Source organism: Triturus cristatus, chromosome 6 (genome assembly GCF_964204655.1).
Source record: "Triturus cristatus chromosome 6, aTriCri1.1, whole genome shotgun sequence".
Taxonomy (NCBI): domain Eukaryota; kingdom Metazoa; phylum Chordata; class Amphibia; order Caudata; family Salamandridae; genus Triturus; species Triturus cristatus.
In genome coordinates this window covers 1,722,166,538-1,722,194,372 of record NC_140589.1, presented here as the reverse complement: position 1 = coordinate 1,722,194,372, position 27,835 = coordinate 1,722,166,538, and the positions used below count along the sequence as shown (strand labels likewise).

At 48.7% G+C, this 27,835-nt stretch overlaps 1 protein-coding gene across 2 annotated transcripts in view; it reads left to right on the top strand.

The window, feature by feature from the left end:
* Positions 1 to 27,835, top strand: part of EPRS1 (glutamyl-prolyl-tRNA synthetase 1) — a 483,086-nt gene that overhangs the window by 344,492 nt on the left and 110,759 nt on the right. For both annotated transcript variants that reach the window (XM_085612943.1, XM_085612942.1), the window contains one exon: positions 16,346 to 16,501. In XM_085612943.1, coding sequence (XP_085469069.1) covers positions 16,346 to 16,501 — 156 coding nt within the window. The remainder of the gene's footprint in view (positions 1 to 16,345; positions 16,502 to 27,835) is intronic.

The window sequence follows — 27,835 nt, the reverse complement described above, 5'->3', positions numbered from 1 at the left end:
TCTAGATGCTGCAGACACTGCTGCTAGAGCTATAAACATTAGTATTTCGAAAAGGAACATCTATTTGGACCAGCGGTAGATTCTTCACTTGAGAAAATGAAGTAAGATACTGAGGTAGCCATATCTATGGGAGCCCTTCAGTCCACACAGGGTCAGGCTTCCTTTCGACGCTCCTTTTACCAAGGAGGTTCCAAAAATACCTCATCAGAAGCCACCTCCACTTTTAAGGGCAGTAACCAACCCTCTCAATCTAAGGGTTATTTCAGGGGAGGGTACAGGGGTAACTACGGTAAGGGCAGGGGACCGGGTTCCAAAACACGCAACTCCCCCGCCAACACAAAGCAGTGACTTGCCTTCACTTCCCCCCGACCACTCAACACCTGTTGGGAGAAGACTGTCAGATTTTCCACCAATCTGGCAATCAATAACAACAGACAAATGGGTACTCCAAATTATCCGTTTTGGTTACTGCCTGGAATTTATCAACACGCCTCCAAATATTCCACCAAAGCCCCACAAACTATCACCAGACCATCTATACCTCCTCAAACAGGAGATTCAGTCTCTACTTCTAAAAGGGGCTGTAGAGCCTGTGCTGCCCCAACATCACGGGTCGGGTATAGTCCTTTTATTTCCTGATTCCCAAAAAAGACTGCTCTCTCAGACCAATTTTAGATCTCAGAGAACTCAACCGGTACATTCAGTCAGACCATTTCCACATGATGACACTTCAACAGGTACTTTCTCTACTACAGAAAGGCGAATTTTTATCTACTCTAGATCTAAAAGACGCCTACTTTCGTATACCAGTTCACCCTGCTCATCGCAAATTCCTCAGGTTTTTGGTAGCGGGTCAACACTATCAGTTCAAGGTACTCCCATTCACTGTCACCACCGCCCCCAGAGTCTTCACAAAGTGTCTGGCGGTAGTAGCTGCTCACCTAAAGAGACAAAGCATCCAGCATGGACAGGGATAAACTTCGCTACCGCCCATCCCAATGCAGACACACCCCTGATTTCCTTGATGACCAACGGAGAATCCACCAACCTAAATTCCACCCCGACATCCCACTCGCCCAACATACAGTTGAGCTATCATGCAAAACTCACCATGACTTGCCATCTACCCTGATCCTTGATCGGCCCCCAACGCCCTTGTTACCCTCTCTGATCATCCAAACTCAACACCAATCGACCATACCCCTCTCACATGCAGCAACCCCTCTCATGCCATCACCTTTCAAGACCATCCCCCACACTCATTCTGACCCACCAACAAACCTCCATGATCAACTAACCCCATCGGAAACGAATAACGATTGCCCCATGCAACTAGATTACGAGATCCCAAGCAACTAGGACCAACTGGAGGACCTTCCCCTATAAGAGATCTCACGCCGAAACACATAACTATCCTAACCATGACTGGATCGCACGATTCAACGAGTTAGCCATAGGCCTAGCCCATCTCAAGGACGAAATGCAAAATCTATCAACCATCACCAAAGAACTCCTAAACTCACATAAAGCAACTAGTGCCACCTTGAACCGAATTAGTCACCAAACTAGCAGATACTTCACCAAGAATTCACACCCTGAGAACCGTAATAGTCACCAAACTAGCAGACACGTCACCAAGAATTCACACCCTGAGTACACTAGACAGAGTAAGATTCCTTCTACCAATGACCCGTCTCGCCCTAGGAGGATAATTGAGGAACTACCTGATAATGACATACATGACCTCCTCATATCCTATGCCAGTACTGGTGACACCAACTATCCAATCCATCCGATCCAACCCCTACAGAGAACCCACTCAAAATTACAGATCTATAAATAGAGATAACCTCACAAATATCAACTTGGTGCAGACTACTCTCACTCACTCGACTAGCAAGCTAAAGTGTGCACTAATCAATTGCAGATCGGCTAGCAAACATGCCCCCGATATTTACGATCTCATCCTCTCGAATGATCTGGACATCACTGTCCTCACCGAAACATGGCTAAATAGCTCCACCTCTCCCATCCTAGACCTACTGGTCCCCCCTAGTCATGATATAATCCGCCTAGATAGAACTGTGAAAACCAGAGGTGGGTTAGCCTGCATTTATCGAAACACAATCACAGTCAATCAAGCAGACTCCATCTCTTTAGCCTCCTGTGAATATCTCTGCACCAACATATCTGATGATAAGGGCCTCACCAGCAAACTGCACATAATATACCACCACCCGGGTGACAATCTGTCGTTCATCGATGAGTTAATGGAAGTCCTTACATACGACAACTCACAAGTGCCACAGATTTTTCTGGGAGTCTTCAATCTCCATTGGAACAATACTGGCGATCATGACATAAGCTGTCTCAAATCCTTTGTCAGATCAGGATCTGACCCAATTCTGTGACAGTCCAACCCACAACAAGGGAGAGACACTAGACCTCATCATAGCTAAAACGAACACGGTATCACTAGAATCCATCAACCCATGTGACTGGACGGACCATTATAGCATTTTCTTCTCCATCAATATCGATGTAACTCCAAAAAGGGGCCAACCCACAAAAACAAAACAATGGAAAAGGAATATACAAAATATCAACCCCATCGACCTGGTAAACCGATGCAACTCTGCCCAGATTCCCAAGACCGACATGGCCGACGTCCATGACCTCAGTCTTTTACAATTCCACTATGCTTTAAATTCTTGACTCGGCAGCACCCCTCCAAGAAAAAAACATTTCCTTCAAAATCTCCAAACCATGGTTCAATGAGAACCTGAACTCGGATCTGCACAAGCTAAGATCAGCGGAGCGACTATGAAAATCAGCACCCTCCTCTGATCACCTATTCAACTTAGAGTTCTGAGGAATTCTTACAACAGGAACAGAGGCTAAGGCAGACTTTTTCTAATCCCAGCTGAACCAAGACCTCAACCTTCCCAAAAAACTATTCGAAATCGTTAAACAACAAGCACGCAACACGCCTAAATCCATAGAGCCAAGCGATTTGGCTAACTGCGATGAGCTTGCCAATTTCTTCCTCGAAAAAACCAAACCCATTGAACTCGACGTCCAATCCAGAAGGCCCTCCCACAAACTATTGCTCTGGATACTAAATTTCACTCTCAGCCCAAGGTCCATTTTAGGACTCCGACGGGAATTCCAAAAAATAATGCCTCTTGGCACACCTTCTCGCCCATCCCTGAACAAGAAATCTATAACACTCTTCTAGCGATTAACCCCTCCAATCACTTTTCAGACCCCTTACCTCCTTCTATATTCAAAATGATAAAAACCTCTATTCTACCCCTATGGTCAAAGATTGTAAACGCCTGTCTGAGACAAGGATCCATACCGGACTGCTTTAAAATAGGGCAGGTCACACCTATACTAAGAGATCTGACTCCCTCCACTCAGATCTCAACAACTACTGCCATATATCCAACATCCCTACTTTGGCAAAATTGCTGGAATAATGTTTACAAATACAACTAAGCACTCGCATCGAGGATTACAACCTCCTAGACAAACACCAATCCGGCTTCCGTCAATGGCACAGCACAGAATCTGCCCTCAGCCACATAATGGATGACATACTAAAAATGCTAGACCACAACGAATCATGCCTATTGATACTTCTTGACTTATCCTCCGCATTCAATACGGTTAAACATGACAACCTACTGACCCTACTGGAACGAAGGATGGACCTAACTGGCCCAGTGCTACAATGGTTCACCTCCTTCCTAAATAACAGAGCACAAAGAATTAAGACGAAGCATTCACTCTCTCAACCCTCCATGGTCACTATAGGGGTTCCACAGGGTTCAGCTCTCTCTCCCATTCTTTTCAATCTACTCATGGAACCCCTGACAAACGCATTGAACTCTGTGAACATTCTATATCACCTGTATGCGGACGACACCCAACTATATATGAAAATATCCCAACCAGAAGACTTCATCTCCCTCAGCGCTATACAGAATACTCAAAGTTGGCTCACTGGCAACCGCCTCATGCTTAACACCAGAAAAAACGGAATTCCCTCATCTCCCCTCCCAATAACACACCCAAGATAGACTTATGGTTGAAGCATCTAACTTAGTTTGATTGTGCTCCCCACATCATTGACTCCGCAAAATCCTTGGGAGTCTCCATAGACAAACACTTGAACATGCAGGCGCAAATCAATATTTGCACCAAGGGAGCTAGTAATCAGATGAGCATACTAAGGAAACTTAAACCCTTCCTCCCACAAAAAGACTTAAAAATGGCGGTGCAAGCCCTAGTGCTACCAAGATTGGACTATGAAAGCACCACTCTATGCGGTCTCCCCAAATACAAGCTGGCCCCACTCAGGGCGTCACTTAACGCTGCGGCCAGACTGGTCTCAGGAACTAAAAGAAATAACCACATCTCTCCAACTTTGAAAGCTCTGAACTGGCTACCCTACGAGGCAAGAATACACCTAAAGATCGCCTGCATGACCCACAAAGCCCTGCATAGCAATACCCTCAGTTACTTAGCACGTAAGCTAGAACGATCAACAGGATGCAGACAATTACGAAGTTCACTACTACTGAAACCACAATCATTCCACAAAAAGAGAACCGGTTGCAGAGCATTCTCAGGGATCGCTCCGAAGATCTGGAATTCCCTACCTCCAGTGGTACGCGGAATTTCTTCCCTTATTTCCTTTAAAAAAAGTAAAACGACTCCTAATAAACAAATTCACATACTAAGACTTAAACTATATGATGACTACCAGTCACCTATGCAACCCTTATACTACTGTCTACCTCCTTTTGTATTGAATGACGAATAACGAATGTATGTATACTACCTCAACCACCTAATATGTAATAACTGTGTATTGTAAAGCGCTCTGATTCCCTCCTGGATCATTCCTTGATGGTTACTAGTCCCCTATGCTAACCGTATATTCCTAACTACCTCTTTTGTATTGAATGGTGAACACCGAACGTATATATATAAATATACTATCTCAACCATCTAATTGCTCAGCTATGGTGTATTGTAAAGCCCTCTGATACCCTCGTGGGTCATGTTCGCGCTATATAAAACTTTATAAATAAAATCTACGTCTTCCCATACTTAGACGATTGGTTCATCAAAGCCAACACGTACCAACAATGTCTGCTGCACACTTTCAAGACAATTTGGCTACTTCATCAACTAGGGTGCACAATCAATGTGCCAAAGTCACATCTCCAACCAACCAATACAAAGGACTACCTAGGAGCCACAATAGATACTGAAAAAACTCTTGCTTTTCCCAGCTCAGCCAGAATTCAAAATATTCTGGTTTTAGTTCTCCGCTTTCAACCCAACCATTGGATTCCAGCTTCAACTTACATGCAGCTACCTGGAATGATGTCATCCTGCATCATGATCGTTCCCCATGTCAGATTGCTCATGTGTCCACTTCAAGAATGCTTAGCCAGTCAGTGGAACCAGTCTCAAGGTCTATTAGCCGATCTAGTGTTGGTAAGCAGCCGTACTCCTCGGTTCGAGGCATATGGGCTGCTGAATTCATATCTGTGCATAGATCGCCGCCTAGTGTTGGGTCCGGATATTTGCACGTTGTTGTCCTGGAAGAGTCTTCGAAGTATCCTGAGATAGGTGACTCCTCCCCTGGACCACAGTGCGCATGGGCATCCTCTCCAACCTCAGATTGTTTTTTTCCTCCATTGGGTTCGGATGTGCTTATCTTGACTCAAGTTAGGAAAATTTAGTTTCAGGCCAAAAGGCCTTTAGTTTTCGTCGGACTGTTCCCGCTCGGTATCGACAGCTTACTTGCTAGTTTAGCAACCTTATCAACTGCTTTCGGATCCGTTTAATCCGACCATAGACCCTACATCGACGATGGAATCGAGGACCCCATTCAAACGGTGTCCTGTTTGCCACGCCAAATAACCACATATCGACGTCCACCCGGTGTGCAACAAGTGCCTCTCTCCGGATCACGACGAATCGAAATGTATGGCCTGTGCCCGGTTCCGATCCAAGAAGACTCTCCGGAATCGACGAGCAGCGAGATTAGAAGCGCAGCAATCGGCACCGGCCCCGACCAACATCTTCAGCACCGAGGACGAAGATGTTGAAAGCGTGGAAAACATACACTCCAGCCCCGCTTCCGAACACGATTCCCGATCGGAAGACGCAGATGAAGAGCTTTTTCACAGGGAAGAAGCCGACGATGAGGTAGGGGACTACGATGAGGCCTTCGGGGCCGAAGAAGATAGCTCTGGTGAAGAGCAGGGCCTACCCGTCCAAACGGAGGCTATTAAAGTGCGTCAATCTACGGCTCCGGTCGAGGGATCGCCTTCGGGCCTTACCCGAGATCAATCCCGCAGTTCTTCGGCCCCGCCCTCTGGCCCGGCCTCGAACATCCAGCGAGAGCCATTATTACCGAAAAAGACTGGTTTCCCTTCAACGAAACCGAAACCAATCGTCGCACCGGTTCAACAGAAACCGAAAGTGAAACTGGCACTGGTCGGCTCGAAGACCTCCACTCCAGCCAAAACCATCGGCTCCGAACGCACCAAGAGGGATTTCGGCGCCGAACTCGCTGCAGCGGATGTCGGCACCGATCCAAAAAGGAAGGCCATCGGTACCACCAAAGCACCTCGGCCCCTGGCACCGAAGCAATCGGCCCCGACCCCCAAGGTTAAAATGGCCGCTCCATCGGAATCCACTTCAAAGGCAGCGACTACGGTCCAGTCATCGACGCCGTCGACCGCTACTACCTCTCCTCGACTCGATGACCCTGTGGCTCCGAAGAAGTCCACGCCTACCTCGACAGAACCACTCGGCACCAAAGAACCTTCGGCGTTCTCAGTGCGACAAGTTGCAGCGTCCTTGCAACGTATCAGAGAACAGGCAGCCCTCCAGTCCACGTCTGGCTCCAAGCCGAAAAAGGCTCCAAAGGCACCTTCGGCACCAACCAACATCACTTTTGGTTTGCCGCCGTCCACAGCGCCAAAACTATTCGAGATCCGAACACGTGTCACCCAGACAAGGTCCCCATCTACTGGACACTCTCCTACTGGGCCTTCACCGTCCCAATTCATCGACGCCGACACCGGCAGGCTCATGTTCCGAAAACGGAAGGTCACTTCCGACCAGGCTTTGGACTCTTACAGAATCCCTCTAAAGCAAAAACTGCCAGCAGAATATGAGCCAGTTCTATATGAACGCCTCCACACCTCCTATCCAGATCCTCAGTCCTTTTCTCCGACGCCCTCCGACACGGACGCAATGGAGGATTACATGGGTGATGACACCACCTACCCCAGGGATATAGATCCTGAGGAGCAGCAGGACCCAGATCAAGCTTGGGATGACCCTGCAGACCCAGGTGCCACTACAGATACCCAGGACACGCAGCTTTATGGCGCCAAAACATCTCCCACAAAGGACACTGCTGCCTTCAATGCCCTCATTGAACGTGCCGCAGCCAATCATGGAGTGCAACTCCACTCGACACAATTGAGGATGATTTCTTAGTGGACACTTTCGCCTCCTCAGAGAGGACTGTCAAGACTCTACCCATGTTAAAAGGTGTCCTCAAGCCAGCAAAGGACATTTTCAAGGAAACAACCAGGGCACGGGTAATAAACCCCAGGATCCAGAAAAAGTACAAGCCTGCGCCCGGGGACCCTATGTACATTAGAGGCCAGTTACCCCTGGACTCCATTGTTGTTGCTAACGCTCGCAAACGAGCGCACTCGCAGACAACTGGTGATGCTCCTCCCCCGGACAAGGAGTCCAAGGTGCTAGAGACATCCGGCAAAAGGATTGCAGCCCAGGCAGCAAACATCTGGCGCATTGCCAATACACATGTGCTCCTAGCTCGCTACGATCGCTCACACTATGACACGTTGGAGTCACTACTCCAACATCTACCAGACGAGTACAAAGAGGCAGCGGAGCTCCTCATCAGAGAGGGACAACTTCTCACAAACGCATCCATTAAGTGTGCACTGGATGCCGCCGACACAGCTGCGAGGGCAATAAACACCAGCGTCATGCTACGACGACACGCTTGGTTAAGAATCTCCAGATTCAAACCTGAGGTTCAAAATAACATCCTCAATCAGCCTGTCAACCCCGACTATTTATTCGGACCAGAAGTTGACACCACCCTAGAAAAGATCAAAAAGGACACAGACACTGCAAAGTCAATGGGGGCTCTGCAAACGCAGACATTTCGTAGTGGCTCCTTTCGTCGCCCCGGAAACAGGGGAGCAGCTAGAGGACAGGGGTCACAGCAAACATACAATAAAGGGGGCACACAGAGTAACTACGATAAAAACACCAGAGGTGGATATCGTGGTTCCAGCACCAAGGGCAGAGGACGCGGTTACGGCAACACCAGGTCCTCACCCAAGAACAAACAGTGACACCCTCTCCCTTCCCCCCGACCACATAACACCTGTCGGGGGGAGACTCCAGCGGTTCCTGTCCACGTGGAATACCATCACCACGGACAGGTGGGTCAGGGATGTTATCCAACACGGTTACTGTCTCGAATTAACCTCCACTCCACCCACAATACCGCCAAAGCACCGTCCTATGTCCTCAGAGCACTTAGCATTATTGCAGCAGGAAGTGCTAAGTATGCTGCAAAAAGGTGCATTAGAGGTCGTGCCCGTCCACCAGCAAGGGACAGGGGTGTACTCTCTGTACTTCTTAATACCAAAAAAGGACGGGTCACTCAGACCTATACTAGACCTGAGACCCCTCAACCACTACATTCTCTCAGAGCATTTCCATATGCTCACCCTACAGCAGGTTCTCCCGCTGCTCAGACAGGGAGACTTCCTAGCCACACTAGACCTCAAAGATGCGTACTTCCACATCCCCATACACCCATCACACAGGAAATATCTCCGGTTCACTATTCAGGGGCAGCACTACCAATTCAAAGTCCTCCCCTTCGGTGTGACAACAGCACCCAGAGTTTTCACCAAGTGCCTAGCTACAGTGGCTGCACATCTACGGAGACAACACATTCACGTCTACCCTTACCTGGACGACTGGCTTGTTCAGGCAAAGTCAGCCCAGCAATGTGCCAGCCACATGTCCCTCACCATTCACCTTCTTCACAGTCGGGGATTCTCACTAAATTACCCAAAATCACATCTTCAACCCGCACACGTACAACAGTACCTGGGTGCCACCATAGACACTCTGGCAGCCACAGCTCAGCCAAATTTAGTGAGGATCAACAGCATGCAAATGCTGATCTCAAAGTTCAAACCACAACACTCCCTTCCTGCGCGAGTGTTCATGCAGTTGATAGGCATGATGGCATCCTGCATTTTCATAGTCCCACACGCGAGACTACATATGCGCCCGCTTCAGGAGTGCTTGGCACGTCAATGGAATCAGGCTAACGGGCAATTAAAAGACCTAGTGTTGGTGAGCGGTCGTCATACAACTCTCTGCATTGGTGGAATCCACAAAACCTTTGCAAGGGCCGACCGTTCCAAGAGCCTGTTCCACAAATAATACTGACGGCGGACGCGTCTCTCCAGGGATGGGGAGCTCATGTACTCAATTACACAGTGCAGGGACTATGGACAATACAACAAAAGAAGATGCACATCAACCTTCTGGAACTGATGGCAATCTTCCTGGCAATGAAGGCATTCAAAGTACACCTGTGCTACAAAGTCGTGTTGATCTGGACGGACAACATGACTGCCATGTACTACATACAAAAGCAGGGAGGAACACACTCTCCACAGTTGTCTCATCTGGCTCAGAGCATGTGGAAGTGGGCCATTCAGAGGAACATGTTCCTCATTGCGGAACACCTCCCCGGCAAGGACAATCAGATGGCGGATCTGCTCAGCAGACACAGCCACCAGATGCACGAGTGGGAGCTACACCCGTCAGTACTCCAACCGTACTTCCAACAGTGGGGTCATCCAGAGATAGACCTATTCGCCACAAACAAACGCAAAATGCCAAAGCTTTGCCGCCAGGGTCCCACACCCACAGTCGCAGGGCAATGCGATATGGATGAACTGGTCCGGCAGATGTGCGTACGCTTTTCCCCCAGCGCCATTAATACCGCTGGTGGCACGCAAACTGCGACAGCACTCACTGACACTCATCCTAGTTGCTCCCACATGGGCGCGCCAGCCATGGTACACCACCTTCCTAGAACTTTCCGTGGTGCCACATCAAAGGCTGTGGATCAAACCTGCACTCTTAACGCAGAACCATGGCGAAATTCAGCACCCAGATCCGCAACAGCTGAACCTGGCAATCTGGCTCCTGAAGTCTTAGAGTTTGGCTACCTAAACCTGCCACCTGACTGTATGCAGATCATTAAGGAGGCCAGGAGCCCCACTACCAGAGCTTGCTATGCAGCTAAATGGAAGAGGTTTGTCATTTATTGCAACAATGACATTAACCCGCTAGACGCATCCATTCAAAACATTATTTGTTACCTCTTACACCTATACCGATGCAATCTGGCATACACCTCAATACGTATCCATTTGACCGCAATAGCAGCCTATCTCCAGAACAGGCAGCACCTCTCTTTATTCAGAGTGCCTGCCATCAAAGCTTTCTTGGAGGGACTTAAACGAGTAATTCCCCCAAGACACCCACCAGCACCGGTGTGGAACCTCAACTTGGTCCTCACCCGACTGATGGGTCCACCCTTCGAACCTCTCCACTCATGTGAGATTCAATTCCTCACCTGGAAGGTAGCTTTCCTAGTGTCAATCACTTCGTTAAGGAGAGTTAGTGAACTCCAGGCACTAACCATTCAAGAGCCATTAATACAGGTTCACGCAAACAGGGTCGTACTACGTACCAACCCCAAATTCATGCCTAAAGTAATATCGCAGTTCCACATGAATCAAACTATTGAACTGCCTGTTTTCTTTCAGAATCCACAAAATGTTGCTGAAAGAATGCTCCATACACTAGATGTAAAAAGAGCCCTCCTGTACTATATAGACAGAACTAAAGACTTTAGGAAGACAAAACAACTTTTCGTTGCCTTTTCTCCACAACACAAAGGCAACGCCATCTCCAAAGCAGGTATAGCCAGATGGATCGTTAAATGTATTCAGATTTGCTATCAAAAGTCTAAACGCACATTGACGATTCCCCCACGAGCCCACTCAACACGTAAGTTAGGGGCGTCCATGGCTTTCCTGGGAAACATTCCTTTACAGGATATATGTAGAGCAGCCACATGGTCCACTATACATACATTTACCAAACACTATTGTGTAGATGTACACTCAAAACAGCAGGCAGCTGTAGGACAGGCTGTTCTCAAAACTCTGTTTCAGACCGCTGCAGCTGGCACTGGTGGCCGCCGCTAATAGGAGGTACTGCTATGTATTCTATGCACAGATATGAATTCAGCAGCCCACATGCCTCGAACTGAATATGCTACTTACCAGTATGCATCTGTTCTTGGCATGTAGGGCTGCTGACATTCATATCGCCCACCCTCCTCCCCGGCGCCTGTAGCAGCTGCAGCTCTCAGAATTACTGTATAGCATGGTCATCACTTTCTGTATCTACTCCATCACTGCCACAATGGCGAAAAACAATCTGAGGATGGAGAGGATGCCCATGCGCACTGTGGTCCAGGGGAGGAGTCACCTATCTCAGGATACTTCGAAGACTCTTCCAGGACAACAACGTGCAAACATCCGGACCCAACACTAGGCGGCGATCTATGCACAGATATGAATGTCAGCAGCCCTACATGCCAAGAACAGATGCATACTGGTAAGTAGCATATTCACTCTCTTTGCAGTGGTGTAACACACACAATTTATCAAAAGGACGGCCGTTCATAGACCCGGTTCCACAGATAGTACTAACAGCGGACGCGTCCCTCACTGGCTGGGGAGCTCATCTACAACAGCACACAGTACAAGGCTTGTGGAGCCAACCACAGAAGTTGCTCCACATCAATCACCTAGAGCTGCTTACAATATTCCTAGCACTCAAGGAGTTTCAAACTCATCTAGAGGGCAAAGCTGTCCTAATTCCTACAGACAACACGACAGCTGTGCATTACATTCAAAACCAGGAGGGGACACACTCTCTCCAACTGTCCTGCTTGGCCCAAGACATCTGGAGGTGGGCTATTCAGCACAAACTTTATCTTCTAGTGGAACATTTCCCAGGAGTCAACAACCAGATTGCAGAGCTCCTCCGCAGGCAGAGACAGCAAATATACGAATGGGAACTCTACCCTCAGGTCCTCCTTCCATGCTTTCAACGTTGGGGAGTCCCTCACATAGACCTGTTCGCCACATACCAAAACGCAAAATGCCCAAACTTAGCATCCAGGTATCCACACCCATTGTCCAAAGGCAATGCACTAGGTATGAATTGGTCAGGGATATTTGCTCATGCTTTTCCGCCTCTCCCACTCATTCCATTTGTGGTTTAGAAACTCAAACAAGCGTCCCGACACTAATCCTAGTTGCTCCCACATGGGCACAGCAACCTTGGTTCATAACCCTATTTGAACTCAGTAGTTCATCACCAAAAACTATGTCTTACACCCAATCTTCTCACACAGAGCCATGGAGACAAGACATCTGGACCCCAGTCAACTCAATCTGGCGATCTGACTCCTGAAGTCTTAGAGTTTGGCTATCTTAATCTACCGCCAGACTGCATGAATATTATCAAAGTGGCTAGACGTCCTACTACAAGGGCCTGCTATGGAGCAAAGGGGAAGCGGTTTGTAATATACTGTAATAACTACAACAACCTGCTCGATGCTTCTGTACAAAACATTATTTGTTTCATCTACAACGGTCCAATTTAGCGTACACTTCCATACGATTACATCTTGCTGCAATAGCTGCCTACCTCCAGAATAGACAACATCTATCTCTTGTTAGAGTGCCTGTTATCAAAGCCTTTATGGAGGGACTCAAGAGTCATTCCCCCGAGACGTCCACCTGCTCCAGTTTTGAATCTCAACATTGTTCTCACCAGACTAATAGGTCCACCCTTTTAGCCATTGCAGAAATGTGAACTGCAATTTCTCACATGGAAAACTGCTTTCCTCATGGCTATCACATCACTCAGAAAATTGGGTGAGCTTCAGGCTTAACTATAGAAGAACCCTTTTTACAAATGCACCAAAATAAAGTGGTTCTTAGGACTAATCCTAAATTCCTTCCTAAAGTCATTTCTGCTTTTCATATCAATCAATCTGTTGAGTTACCAGTGTTCTTCCCTCAACCAGATTCAGTGACAGAACGTGCCCTACACTCATTAGATGTGAAGAGAGCATTGCTTTATTACATAGAAGGGACAAAACCTTTCTGCAACACAAATCAACTTTTTGTTGCTTTTGCTCCACCACACAAAGGCAATCCCATATCAAAATCAGGAATTGCAAGGTGGATAATCAAGTGCATTCAAATATGCTATGCAAAAGCAAAACAAATGTTAACAGTTTCCCCTAGAGCACACACTACACTCAAACTGGGGGCTTCTATGGCATTCTTAGGAAATATACCCATAGATGACCTATTCAAAGCTGCCTAATGGTCTACACCTCACACATTCACAAAACACTATTGTGTAGATGTGTTGGCAAGAAAACAAGCTAGAGTGGGCCAGGCAGTTTTACGTACACTATTTCAAACCACTGCAACAGATAGAGGTTAGCCACCGCTTTGGGAGATAACTGCTATGTAGTCTATGCACAGCATATGATCTACAGCCCATATGCCACAAACGGAAAATGCTACTTACCCAGTATAAATCTGTCTTGGCATATAGAGCTGTAGAGTCATATGCGCCCACCCGCCTTCCCGGGTACCTATACCTGTTGCAGTAACATCTTACTTAGATACATGCATTCATGAACATCTCCTTTTACAACTCTTACTAACTCCATTATCACCCTCTGCGGGAAAACAATCTAACAATGTAGTCGATGTCCATGCGCACGATCACCGAAAGGAGACGTCACCTACCTAGTGACTGGAAAGACTTCTTCGAAGAAAAACAAAGTGCAAACATCCGTACCCAACACTAGATGGTGATCTATGCTCAGCATATGACTCTACAGCTCAATATGCCAAGAACAGATGCAAACTGGGTAAGTGGCATTTTCCTTCTCAAGCACAGCACAAGCTGTGTAGGCAACACTTAAAAATGAGAGCAAGTATTAACCATTCTACTTTCAATCAATTGGTGAAATTTAGGGTCTTGATGCCATGGTTTTAACAAATTAGAGCAAGGTCGCTGTCAAACTTTATTGGGTAAACAGTTTCAAGAAAACATTATGCGTGTGCAGTTGACCAAGAAATTCAAAGGTGATAATTCTAGTATGTTTTAAAGTCCTCCCTTTACTAAAGTAACCTGCACCGGTTGAGAGGAAACGAACATTTGAAAAATTAAGATTAGTGTTGCTAAATCTTATGTGAATATATGTAGTGAGGTGTTAGTTTGAGAGATAAGCTTGTAAATTGTTTACTAGAAGTTCTTATTTGTTTTCAGTTGATTAAGAATTGGAAGCAGTACAGCAAATGTCTTAGTACTTCAATTAGCCACCTTTTCAGAAGAAAACCATTATATCAGAAGTCTCAGATATGCGCTCTTTGTAAATACTGATCACTCATTGTACCAGCCCATCAGGCGCATCAGAACACTTGGTCACATATTTTGAGTTTGCTCCAGCCAAAGAATTTACTGTTTCCAACCTTGGGCATCTGGAAGACTTGGAGGAGATTAAAAAGGTAAAGAAGTGAATGATCACACACAGACACATGATCGTGAATTCATTATGTTTAGTGAGTAAACAGTATAAAGGTTTATGCCCACTTAGAGCTATGGTATCAGTAGCAGCAGACTGGCTTGCATTGGCCGACTGACTCATCTGTCAATCAACAGGTAGTCTAGTGCAAGCTCCTGTGAAGCTTCAGACCTTTCCCGAACCTTATGTGGGCAAAGCACACAGTTCTCTGTATTCCCAAAACTGAACAGTTCATTATGTTATTATCAGTCCAGCTTCTTGCTCAAAATTGTACTGAAAGCACATTCATGAACCTCAAAGGGTTAAGTTAGGTAGGCAGCAGCCAATGCTTAATGAGTGTGTTGATCAAGATTTATTTGTTCTGTATCTTGGACCAAGTTGACCCCAGTATCTTTCTTCAACATCTGAAGGATTGATCAGATAACCACACAGCTCCTCATTGTTTGCACCCTTCCTGTTTTATCTGAGGACCAAGGTAACCCTGGGGGGCAACAGGGATTGGTCCTGTTACCAACTCTTTTCAGCACTTTTATGACTGCAAACACCTGCTTTATATTTATGAAATAATCTTTCTTATGTTCGTAGACGACACCCGGCTACACCTTAGGCTCATTGAGGTATATTGTCTATTGTCATAGTGCTGGGTAAGCAAAAACCATCTGTCTGAATGCCTTTGGTCATGACACCCCCCAACCCCATTTCTAACAGCCATAGGGGCCATCGTCACTAGTGTAACCCCAAGTAATATGTCTTAAACCTTCCAACAACTTTAAGTACTGACCTCTTCTTCATGCTGCAAGTGGCTGTAGATACAAAATCTCAGTTTTATCTTTTGACACCACTGTCCTATAACCTCTTCAGCTACTGACGTCCCATAGGATTGCCCTACAGCTTGCAGACCGGTCTTGTTTCAGATCTACTGTTGCACTATTTCTTTGCTTCTTACTGATAAATTGCTGAACAATTTACAGTGCCCCCAAAACCATGTGGTCCTTGCCCTGCTCAGTTTAGAAAAATAGATCATATCGCAGAAGCCCCCAAACCTTGACGTTTTCTACTGTCTAAACTAATTAATGCAAGATTATGTGTATAGTCTACAACGCTCTCTGTGATCATTCACATCTTTACCTTCTCTGTCCCCTCTCGCTCTTCCAAATGCTTGAGGTTGTCCTCCCAAAACTGAATAGCTGTCCATCTGTGGTAGATCTATACAGCACCAAGGCTCATCCATGTGTAAACATTTCTTTACATCTTTACCCTGGACATGGCTAGAGTAAGTTCCAGTGGACTGTATATTATTCCAAGAACACTGTACTTTTCTGTGCTTTTTTGTGCCTCCTATTCATCTTCTGAACCCCTCTGTTAACATATCCTCTCCCCTCAGAGCCCCTTTTGCTCATCAAAGCGGCCATTGTGCAGCCCAAGTACTATACAAAATAATACAATACAGCAATGTGTAAATATTGTTGAGAATAAATTGTTGATTTGATTGAAGATGTAACCGATTGTTATAATTAAACATTATTGCATTGCTTAAAGGTTCTGCAGATCCTTGACCTGTATGCACGTGTGTATGAAGAACTCCTAGCAATCCCTGTTGTAAAAGGAAGGAAGACTGAGAAAGAGAAATTTGCAGGTGGAGACTACACAACTACAGTGGAGGCATTCATATCTGCCAGTGGAAGAGCCATCCAGGTTAGTGTACACTATTTGGATCCGTTCTTAGTATTGCAGACACCACTGCCACATACAAAAGCTTTTGAAATTTGAAGGTGTTTTTTTTTGTTTTGTTTTTTACTTGCTTGTGTGCCCAAGAAAAGGCCAATGCCACTAGTTCATAATCAGGAAATAGATTTAGTCAATGGTTCTGCACATCCTAAATCCACAGAAGTGAAATAGAAAGCAATGCAATTTGATTGCAAGAGTCAATGAAAAGTTTAACAATATAATCTATGGCAAAATGAAATGAAATGAAAAATTATATTTATATAGCGCATAGATTACCCGGAGGCCTCGCAGCGCTTTAATTGATCACTGTGGCGGGCCGCACGGTGAGACTAGCACGTTTTTGCAAACAGGTGGGTTTTCAAAGCTTTCCTAAAAGCCAGCCGGTTATTATTTTCTCTGAGGGCTAAGGGGAGGGAGTTCCAAAGTCTTGCAGCAGTATGGGAGAAGGAACGGCCGCCCCAACGTGCTTTGTTGATTTTAGAAGTGGTAACTAGGTGCAATGATCCCGAGCGAAGGGCTCTGGATGGAGCGTAGGGCACAACTAAGGGGGACAGGATGGCAGGGCCTGTTCGATGGAAAGATTTGTGCACAATGCACACAGCCTTAAACTGTGCTCTAGCAGCCATCGGGAGCCAGTGCAATTCTTTTAGAGCTTTCTTGGCTGACTGCCAGCGGGGGATGTTGAATAATAATCGGGCGGCGCAGTTTTGCGTGACTTGGAGCCTGTTGGTCACTGAAGCCGGGGCACCCAGATATAGCGCGTTTCCATAGTCCAGGCGGGAGAGTATCAGGGCCTGAACCATGATTCTCCTCGCCTGGAAAGGAAGCAGAGGGAGTACTTTGCGGAGCATTTTCATTAGGCCGACACACGTGGAGGCAGTTTTGGTAGCCTGGACCGAGAAGTCCAGCGCTTTATCCAGCCAGATTCCCAGACTCTTTATCTACGGTTTGGGAGGGGGGGGAGCACCAAGGCAGGTGGGCCAAATTGATGTCAAAATGGTCGGAGAAGGGTTACCCAATAGCATAATCTCTGTCTTCTCCCCGTTAAGTTTGAGACAGGACGATTGCATCCACTTAGCAACGGCCTCTAGACAGAGGCCCAGGGTGTTGGACGGCTCCTCAGTGTGGTCCAGAGAGACCACCAACTGGGTGTCGTCCGCGTAGGTGACAATACGCACGCCAAAGGGCTGGACTATCTCCGCTAGAGGACGCATATAGACATTAAAAAGTGTGGGGCTCAGGGAGGAGCCCTGAGGAACCCCACATCTAAGTGGTTGCTTAGGGGAGACTGCTTTGCCCTCAAACACCTGGAAGAAGCGCTCGTCCAGGAAGGAGGTCAGCCACTCCAGGGCCGCGCCCGACACGCCCATGCCTTTCAGACGGTGTAGCAGTGTGGCATGGTTGACAGTGTCGAACGCGGCACTGAGGTCGAGTAGTATGATGGCTGCTTTTCCTCCCCGGTCCAGCACCAATCTAGTTTCTTCCGTCACTGCTAGGAGAGCAGTTTCAGTTCCATGCTGCGGGCGGAAACCCGTCTGAGAGGCGCATAGCAGACTATTTGATTCTAAGTAGTCCACTAAGATATTATTGATGTGCCTTTCAAGCAGTTTGCTCATCCAGGGAAGTAGGGAAATGGGGCGGAAATTGGCCAAGTTGTTCTGGTCCAAGGTGGGTTTTTTCAAAAGGGCCCTAACCATCGCACATTTCCATGGTGCTGGGACGGAGTTAGAGGAGATGGAAGCATTAAGGACATCCAGAATGACAGGGCGGATGATGTCCATCACCTTATTGAGAGTTTGCGGGGGTGCTGGGTCATTGGGGGATCCCGAGATGACTTTAAGAAGCATTCTGTCTAAAGTGTCGGAATCTAGGAGGGGGAATTCATCCAGTGAGCTGGGGGCTAAGAAGTCAGAATCTGTAGTGGTGGTGTGGTCCATGTCCCCACTGCCAGTAGAAAATGAAGAATAGATGGCCTGGATCTTCTGGGAGAAGAAAGTGGCTAAATTATTGCAACGGGTTTGTGCGCCGTCAGGTGACAGACGCTCGGGGGGAGGGGGAGAAATTAAAGATTTGGCTATTTTAAAAATTTCTTTGGGGGAGTTTGCAGCTAGATTGATTTTGGCTTCATAAAAATGGCCTTGCGCAGATTTTATTTGATTTTTATAGAGCTTTATTGCGGCTCTATACTCAAATTGCTTTGATTGTGAGTAATCTTGTCTCCAGGCTCTCTCTAGTTTGCGGCAAGATTGCTTCATAGTCCTGAGAGTCGGGGAGTACCAGGGGGCCACTTTGGCTCTGTTTATTAAGTGCAAAGATTCCTCTGGTAGGACTAGGTCAAGGGAACTGGAGATCCAGTTATCAAAATTGACAATGGCTGTATTGGGATTGGTCACATTTGGGGGTAGGTGTTCTATAAGAGCCAGTTTCCACTTAGAAAGTGGGAGGGAGGCCCATTTTCTTCCCCGCTGCTTATTGTGATTTTGTGAGATGGGGGGGGAGCAAGTGGACCATGTAAAAGGTACTAAAAAATGATCGGTCCAGGATAGTGGTACTGGAGCCTCGACGGTTAAGCTATCTAGATTGCTGTAGATGTGATCTAGGAGATGTCTCTTAACATGCGTTGATTGAAAGCCTTTCTGAGCCAGGTCAATGGACTGAAAGTTTGTTCGAAGACTATTGGCTGTTGAATCAAGTGGCTCATCTAGGTGTAAATTAAGATCGCCCAGCAGGGTGAAATTTGCCGAGGTGAGCACTAGGTTGGCAGCTAAATCGGTCATGTTAGTGATAAAGTTGTTGAGGGTGCCAGGTGGTCGATAGACTAGGATACCGGAGAAAGTAGTGGATGGGGAGAACTCAAGAGTGAAATGTAGGTTCTCACAGGCTGGCATGGGGGAGGGAGTGATGCGGCATCTAAAGTTGTCCCTATAGATAATAGCCAGCCCTCCACCTCTGCCAGTCTTGCGATCCAAATGTTTAATAGTATAGCCTTGGGGGGTGGCCCATGTTATTGCAGGATCAGTTTCTAGCTGAAGCCATGTCTCTGTTAGAAAGAGGGCGTCTTGATTGAGCTCCTCTATCAGCATGGCCAGTTCAGTATGGTGTTTGGGCAGGGAACGGCAGTTAAGAAGGAACATCCTCCATTTCTGCTTGGAGGGATTTTTCACAACATTTGGAGTAGTTATGCCCCAATCACAAGTTTTGCAGTGGGCCTTCGGGTGTAAGGGAAGGACTGAATGCAAACATAGTGGGTTGACCGAAGGACGCAATGCATATAGTGAGGAAGTGCTGTATGTGAGGAGATTTCCTACCATGATGACAGCTGGGTCCGGAGACTGGAAGCGTCTGGCGCAGACTGGCTTCTCTTTGGCGCCTCTTCGGCGCGTCTAAGGCGCTACCGCTGCGCGTGCCGCTGCGCGGGGCGAAGGAAGTTAATATAGATTGGGCTCAGGGAACACTGGAGCGTCAACCCACTAAAATGGCCACCAAGAAATGGCACTACCAGGAAGTAGGAGCGCTCTGTTCTCCCTCCACAACAATCAGCCCGAGTAGCTGCGGTGGACCGGGGAGTCAGTGCACAATTCGAATCACATTAGCAACAGCAGTTTGCATGTAAAAACGATTTTCTCTTTTTAAGAAAACAATTTTCTCCTTTTAAAAAAACAATTTTCTCCTTTTAAAAAAACGATTTTCTCTTTTTAAAAAAAACGATTTTCTCTTTTTAAAAAAACACATTCAACAGAACAGCAAAGGTGCTATCACCTAGAGCGCTGGCGCAGGAGTGATCAGTTCAGGTTTTACTCGAGCGTGTCAGCGCTGGGAGCCTAAGTAGTCAGGGCTCAGGGAACACTGGAGCGTCAACCCACTAAAATGGCCGCCAAGAAATGGCACTACCAGCAAGTAGGAGCGCTCTGTTCTCCCTCCACAACAATCAGCCCGAGTAGCTGCGGTGGACCGGGGAGTCAGTGCACAATTCGAATCACATTAGCAACAGCAGTTTGCATGTAAAAACGATTTTCTCTTTTTAAGAAAATAATTTTCTCCTTTTAAAAAAACGATTTTCTCTTTTTAAAAAAAACGATTTTCTCTTTTTAAAAAAACACATTCAACAGAACAGCAAAGGTGCTATCACCTAGAGCGCTGGTGCAGGAGTGATCAGTTCAGGTTTTACTCGAGCGTGTCAGCGCTGGGAGCCTAAGTAGTCAGGGGTCAGGGAACACTGGAGCGTCAACCCACTAAAATGGCCGCCAAGAAATCGCACTACCAGGAAGTAGGAGCGCTCTGTTCTCCCTCCACAACAATCAGCCCGAGTAGCTGCGGTGGACCGGGGAGTGAGTGCACAATTCAAATCACATTAGCAACAGCAGTTTGCATGTAAAAACGATGTTCTCTTTTTAAGAAAACAATTTTCTCCTTTTAAAAAAACGATTTTCTCTTTTTAAAAAAACGATTTTCTCGAGCACTAGATAAGTCTCCATTTACAATCCATGGACATTTCTAAAATACCAACTTGAACACATTTGAGCTCTGTAGAGTGATCCATAGGAAATGTAATCATAAGTGCTGAAAGGGCAGGACTACAACTTCTCAAGAAAAACTATTGCAAAATTGCCTGTAGAATTGTAATTGTCATGCTATTATGAAGTGCACAAGAAAACAGTGCATAGTTGATTGAATGGTAGCGAAAAGAGAAATATTCACAGACCCAACCCCAAGGAAAACATGAGTGCCAGGAAACTGTTCCACATGTATATTTGACAAGAGTACGGTTATATAATTCTTGTCCCTCATTCCTCAGCTTTAGAATACCCTCAGGCACCAGATGGTATCCAAAAGAATTAAAACAGCATTCGTCCCGTGAACTGGTAGGTGGTGTAGTGCGGCTCCATATTTACTTCGGTCTGCCCCTAAAATGACGATGGAGTTGAATATAAGCGTCCCCTTTGTGCTTCATTATCAGTTCCTTTCTCTCTGCTCTTTCATAGGCAGATCCTTGTCTGTTCAGTAGTTTTGTCTTCATATTTTGCCACAATAAGTAGTATGCAAGGGAACAAGTCCCCTACTAAAACTACAGTGTTTTAAGCCTTGTTGCGACTGTCCCAAGCAAACATCTGTGACAGACCCACACAAGTTATGTGTCTGGTGTTTGGTTTGGGGACATGACTACAATTGCAAAGTGTGTCCCGCATGAATCCAAAACCAATCTGGGAAGTGAAGAGAAACTACGTCACCAAACACCATAAGAAGTAGCCCATGTCATGTTCCTGCTTTTACTCTGAGGTCGTTCTCATGAAGGGTTCTTGTCGTTGTGCAAGTCTTCCAGTAAGCTGAAGCAGAAGAAGGTTAAGTGAGATTCGTCTCAGTCCCACTGCTCTTTGCCTGAGAATTTGCAAGGACATCACAGTGCCTCTCGGTCTCACTCACAATCCCCCACCGAGTAGCAGATTCTGTAGCTGATCCCAATGCACCACAAGTTTGGCTGGCCAACACAGATTGAGGCCTTTAAAGACACCTTGTTGTGGATCTTTGGCACCCTTTCTGCTCCTTGTGGTGTGCCTTTGGGCTCCAAGGATTTGCGCAGACTTAAATCCTGATTACCACTGGCTGATATATCCTCGCTACAGTCTGTGCCTCCTGAGCCCTTCTCTGATTCTGCACCAGCTTTGGTGCCAATTCCTGCTTCAAATGCATGCCAGTCCCTTAGACACTGATGCAGGTTTGGACACTGCTGGAGGATTCTGTACGAATTATCTGAAAGAGACATGTTAGTGATAGATTCCTTACCTTAGAATATCCCCAGGTGTCAGACTGGATCCGGAAAGCTTTCTGTAGCAGTACCCCTGCGCGTCAGTAGGTGCCGTTGTGCGGCTCCACGTCCGTCACTGGCGTCGTAATCGCTGAGATGACGTCACGGAGACTACTTAGGCGCCACCCATGCGCGCTGACGTCCGTTCTTTCTTTTTCCGCACCAGCAAGCGCAGATCCGGATAGAGCACGTACCTTAGTCACTTTTTGACTACTCTTTTTTGAGACTTTTTGTCTCCCCTTTTTTCTCCTGGTGCACGTAGGGATGCCTGGCTTTAAGTCTTGTGGGGCCTGCCATTGCAACAGGTCGGTGGCGGACCCCCATGATGTTTGCCTCTACTTCCTGGAGACCGACCATGACTCCCGGTCTTGCAGGGACTGTCGAGCTATGGCCCCGAAGGCATTGAGGGAGCGACGCCGGAAGCTGCTGGAGGTCCGGCACTCGTCCCAACGCCGCTCCAGGTCCAGGGACCGTTCGCGGGGCCGCAGTCTTTGCTCCTCAGGCTCCAAGGCTTCGCCCTCTGATTCCGGTAAGCGACATCATAAAAAGAAGTCGAAGAAGAGTGTTCGCTCTCAGACATCCCCCCCCCCATCGGTCCTCGGATGCGGATGAGGGGGACAGGGGTTCTGCCCCTGCGGCTCCCTTGGAGCCTGGGAGTCCCGCGGCCTATCCGCCTTACCCGGGTACGTCGGCGACTCCCGAAGAGTTTCTTGCCACCATGGACTGCCTTTTTATGCCTCGGGCTCCCACCGGCGCGCCTTCGGGCCCCGTGTCCAGATCCTGTTGGCCCGTCGGTGCCGCCGTCTGATCCAGCTTCGGCTCCACCGGATCCTACACCGTTGGCTCTGGCCACAAGGTCTGGCGCTGCCCGCTCCGGCCCCAGCGCCGCCCTCGGCTCCGCCTCCGGTGCCGCAGTGGGTGGCGTTCGTTCCACCCTTGCACCGGTTCCAGGACCATTGCGTTCCTACCTGGGATCGCATTGGGACGCCGTATGTCCCTTCTCCAACCGGTTCCTTCGGCAACGGAGGTGGTGGATGACTGGGAGGGGTCCTCGGACCCTCTTGCCCGTCAATGTGACTCCGAGCAGGACTGGGTGGACGATCTGGAGGACGCCGGCGAACTCGATGTCTCTTCTGATCCGGGGTTTGCCTCTCCCCACCTATGATGGAGGAGGGCGCTTCCTACACAATGGTGCTCCGTCGGGCTGCTGAGGTCCTCAACCTCGATCTTCCTACGGTGGCCCTCAAAACTAACCTCCTGACCGAGGTGCTCCAGACGGCGTCTACTTCGTCGGAGCCAGTGCTTCCCTTCAATGACGCCTTCACCGACGTCCTGTTGGGCACATGGTCGCGACCGGCCACGGGGGCCCCTGTAGATAAGAATGTCGCCAGGCGTCACCCCCCAGCACCTGGTGACCCCGCGTTTCTGACCACTCATCCCACACCTGAGAGTCTGGTCATCCAGGCCTCGACGTCGCAGAGTGATTTTCCTACGGCTCCGCCGGATAAAGACTCGAAGAAGCTGGAACAGTTCGGTAAGCGGTTGTTCTCTTCAGCCAGCTTGGGGCTGCGGTTAGTGAACACCGCCTGCTTGTTGGGCCGCTATTCCCACGCGGTGTGGGATTCCGATGCTCAGGTGTTGCCTCAGTGTCCTGAGGAGGTCCAAGCTGTACTTTCCCAGGCGGTTGCTGAGGGTAAGGATGCGGCTAAGTTCGCCATTCGGTGTGGTTTGGACACCGCTGACTCGTTGGGCAGGGCGATTTCGATGACGGTGGCGCTGCGTCGCCACGCCTGGTTGCGATCTACTGGGTTCTCGTACGATGTCTAGAGCTCGATCATGGATATGCCCTTTCATGGCACTCGTCTGTTTGGCGATAAGGCTGACTGGAGCATTTTAAGGACTCACGAGCCACGGCCAAGTCCTTGGGTCTTTCCACAAAGAGCCCAGCCACTCCTGGTTTTAGTTCCTTTCGTGGCCAAGGCTGGGGCGCCCAGGCACGTTCCTTCAGCAAGCCTGTGCAGAATCAGCCTCAGCGCGGAAGCGTTTTCCGCAGGGGTGGCTCTGGAAATCAGCGTGGGGGTCAGTCCACCTCCGCCCCCGCTGCTTCTACCTCCAAACCTTCCTAATCAGAGCTTTGTGGAGCACCCCACGTCGGTGGGTGGCAGGATCCGCCACCACCTCCCCCAGGGTCAAGACTGATTTGCATATGGCCATGTCTGAACTGGGGTGGCGTAGTGGGCAAAAGAACGATGGATTTAACCCAGATCTCTTGACTGGGGGAGAATGTCTGCATTGTCAGTATTCCGTCCATCATTTGTTTGTTGTAATGCTTTTCACCCTAAGTGGGATGGGTATTCCCAGACGTGGGACCCGTGCTCACTACGCCACTGGAGTCAAGCTATCCTGGCTGATGACGGCTGATAGCCAGAAACCGGTCCTAGAATGCTTGATTCCGGTCCAGGGAAGACATGGCTTGGCAGTTCGGGCTGGACTGTTCCCATGAGGCACAGGGTCAAGACTGATTTGCATATGGCCATGTCTGAACTGGGGTGGCGTAGTGGGCAAAAGAACGATGGATTTAACCCAGATCTCTTGACTGGGGGAGAATGTCTGCATTGTCAGTATTCCGTCCATCATTTGTTTGTTGTAATGCTTTTCACCCTAAGTGGGATGGGTATTCCCAGACGTGGGACCCGTGCTCACTACGCCACTGGAGTCAAGCTATCCTGGCTGATGACGGCTGATAGCCAGAAACCGGTCCTAGGATGCTTGATTCCGGTCCAGGGAAGACATGGCTTGGCAGTTCGGGCTGGACTGTTCCCATGAGGCACAGGGTCAAGACTGATTTGCATATGGCCATGTCTGAACTGGGGTGGCGTAGTGGGCAAAAGAACGATGGATTTAACCCAGATCTCTTGACTGGGGGAGAATGTCTGCATTGTCAGTATTCCGTCCATCATTTGTTTGTTGTAATGCTTACCACCTCCCCCACTGGCGCGATATCACATCGGACAAGTGGATGTTGCAGGTCATCCGCAGGAGTTATTCCCGTCCCTTTCAGTCCTCCCCTCCAGCCATGCCACCTTGGTGCCACCGCATGTCGGAAGATCACTTGGTACTTCTCCAGCAGGAAGTCACGACCCTCTTGGCAAAGGGGGCCATTGAGTGCTTTCCTGGCCCGGAAGTTGAGAGTGGATGTTATTCCCACTACTTTCTGGTCCCCAAGAAGGACAAAGAGGGCCTGCGCCCCATCTTGGACTTCTGGAACGTCAATCGCTTCCTCCGAAAGGAGTAGTTCAAAATGCTGACTCTGGCTCAGGTCCTGGCTGCCCTCGACCCTGGAGACTGGATGGTTGCGTTGGACTTACAGGACGCATATTTTCGCATCCCATCCTGCCGGCCCACCTGCGTTACCTGTGGTTCACGGTAGGCCCGGAGCATTTTCAGTTTGCTGTGCTCCCCTCCAGCCTTACCAACGCCCCTCGGGTGTTTACGAAAGTGATGGCGGTGGTCGCAGCTCATCTGCGCAGGTCAAGGGTGTCAGTCTTCCCCTACCTCGACGACTGGTTGTTGAAGGCGGGCTGGCCCCAGGTAGTCGTCAACCACCTCCAGACTACGGCCGACCTCCTGCATTTGCTGAGGTTTTCCGTCAACGTGCCAAAGTCGCACCCGAGTCCCTCTCAGAGGCTCCCCTTCATTGGAGCGGTTCTGGATTCGACGCCGTTTCGGGTTTATCCTCCCGAGCAGCGAGTCCGGTATATTCAGGCTATGATTCCGATCTTTCAGCCTCTGTCCCGGGTTCCAGTCAGGATGACCCTCCGGCTTCTGGGCCTGATGGCCTCCTGCATCCTGCTGGTGACACATGCCAGATGGCGGATGCGGGCTCTGCAGTGGGACCTGAAGTTCCAGTGGGCCCAGCATCAGGGCAACCTGTCCGACCGTGCCCTGATCTCGGAGGGCACTGCAAGACAGTTGCAGTGGTGGCTCACGGACTGCGATTGGGTCAATGGCAGATCCCTCTCTCTTCCCCAACCGGAGCATGTAGTGGTGACGGATGCGTCCCTCCTGGGATGGGGGGGGCCACATGGGAGAGGCGGAGATCAGAGGCCTCTGGTCTCAGGCGGAGTCCCGGCTCCATATCAACCTATTGGAGCTGCGGGCGATCCGGCTTGCACTGGAGGCATTCCTTCCCTCTGTACGGGGAAGTGTAGTGCAGGTGTTCACGGACAACACCACCGCCATGTGGTATTACAACAAACAAGGCGGGATGGGGTTGTGAACCTTTTGTCAGGAGGCTCTGCGCCTCTGGACATGGCTGGAACATCAGGGCATCACCCTGGTGGTTTAACACCTGGCGGGGTCTCTGAACGCCAGGGCGGACGAACTCAGCCGCCGGTGCACGATGGATCACTAGTGGCGTCTGAACTCGGACGTGGCGCAAGGCCTCTTTTGGCAGTGGTGAGAGCCTTGGTTTGATCTATTCACCACCAAAGAGAACGCGCAATGTCATCAGTTCTGCGTGTTGGAATTTCCAAGGTGGCACTCGCTCAGCGATGCTTTTCGTCGCGAGTGGAGTTGCGGTCTGTTATAAACCTTTCCGCCTATACCACTTCTGCCCAGAGTGCTGAAGAAGATCAGGCGTGACCGGGCCCAAGTCATTCTTGTGGCTCCGGATTGGGCACGAAGATACTGGTATCCCGAGCTTCTCAGTCTGTCAATCGATCTCCCGATTCGACTGCCCCTTCAGGAGGACCTTCTGTCGCAGCAGCAGGGGACGGTCCTCCACCCGAACCGGTCCAGCCTCCTCCTCCATGCGTGGAGATTGAGCTGCGGCAGTTGATGCCATTTGACTTGCCTCCTGAAGTCTGTGATGTCATTCTGGCAGCCAGGCTTCCCTCCACTAAAACGGTATACGCCTGCAGGTGGAACAAATTTGTGGCATGGTGCACAGCAAAGGCTGTGGATCCCCTTTCCGCCCCTCTTTCTGAGGTTCTCCGCTTTCTTCTTTACCTGGCCCAGCAGGGCTCTGCGCTGGGCACCCTCAAGGGATACCTTTCAGCTGTTTCTGCTTTCTTACGGCCTCCTGATCAGCCTTCTCTTTTCAAGTCCCCTGTTGTTGCTCGATTCTTTAAAGGCATTACTCATATGTTTCCTCCTGTTCCCTTCGTAATGCCTCAGTGGGATTTGAACCTGGTGTTAACCTATCTGATGTGCGCTCCTTTTGAGCCACTTCATAATTGTCCTCTTCGTCTTCTGACTCTTAAGACTGCTTTCCTGGTTGCCATTACCTCTGCTAGACGGGTGAGTGAGCTCCAGGCTCTCTCTTCTAAGCCTCCTTTCCTCTCTGTCCATCCGGACAAGGTTGTTCTCAGGACTCGTCCTTCCTTTCTCCCTAATGTGGTAACTGCCTTACACATCGGCCAGTCTGTTACATTGCCCACCTTCTTTTCGCCTTCGCATCCCTCGAAAGAGGAAGAGAGGCTCCACCGTCTGGACCC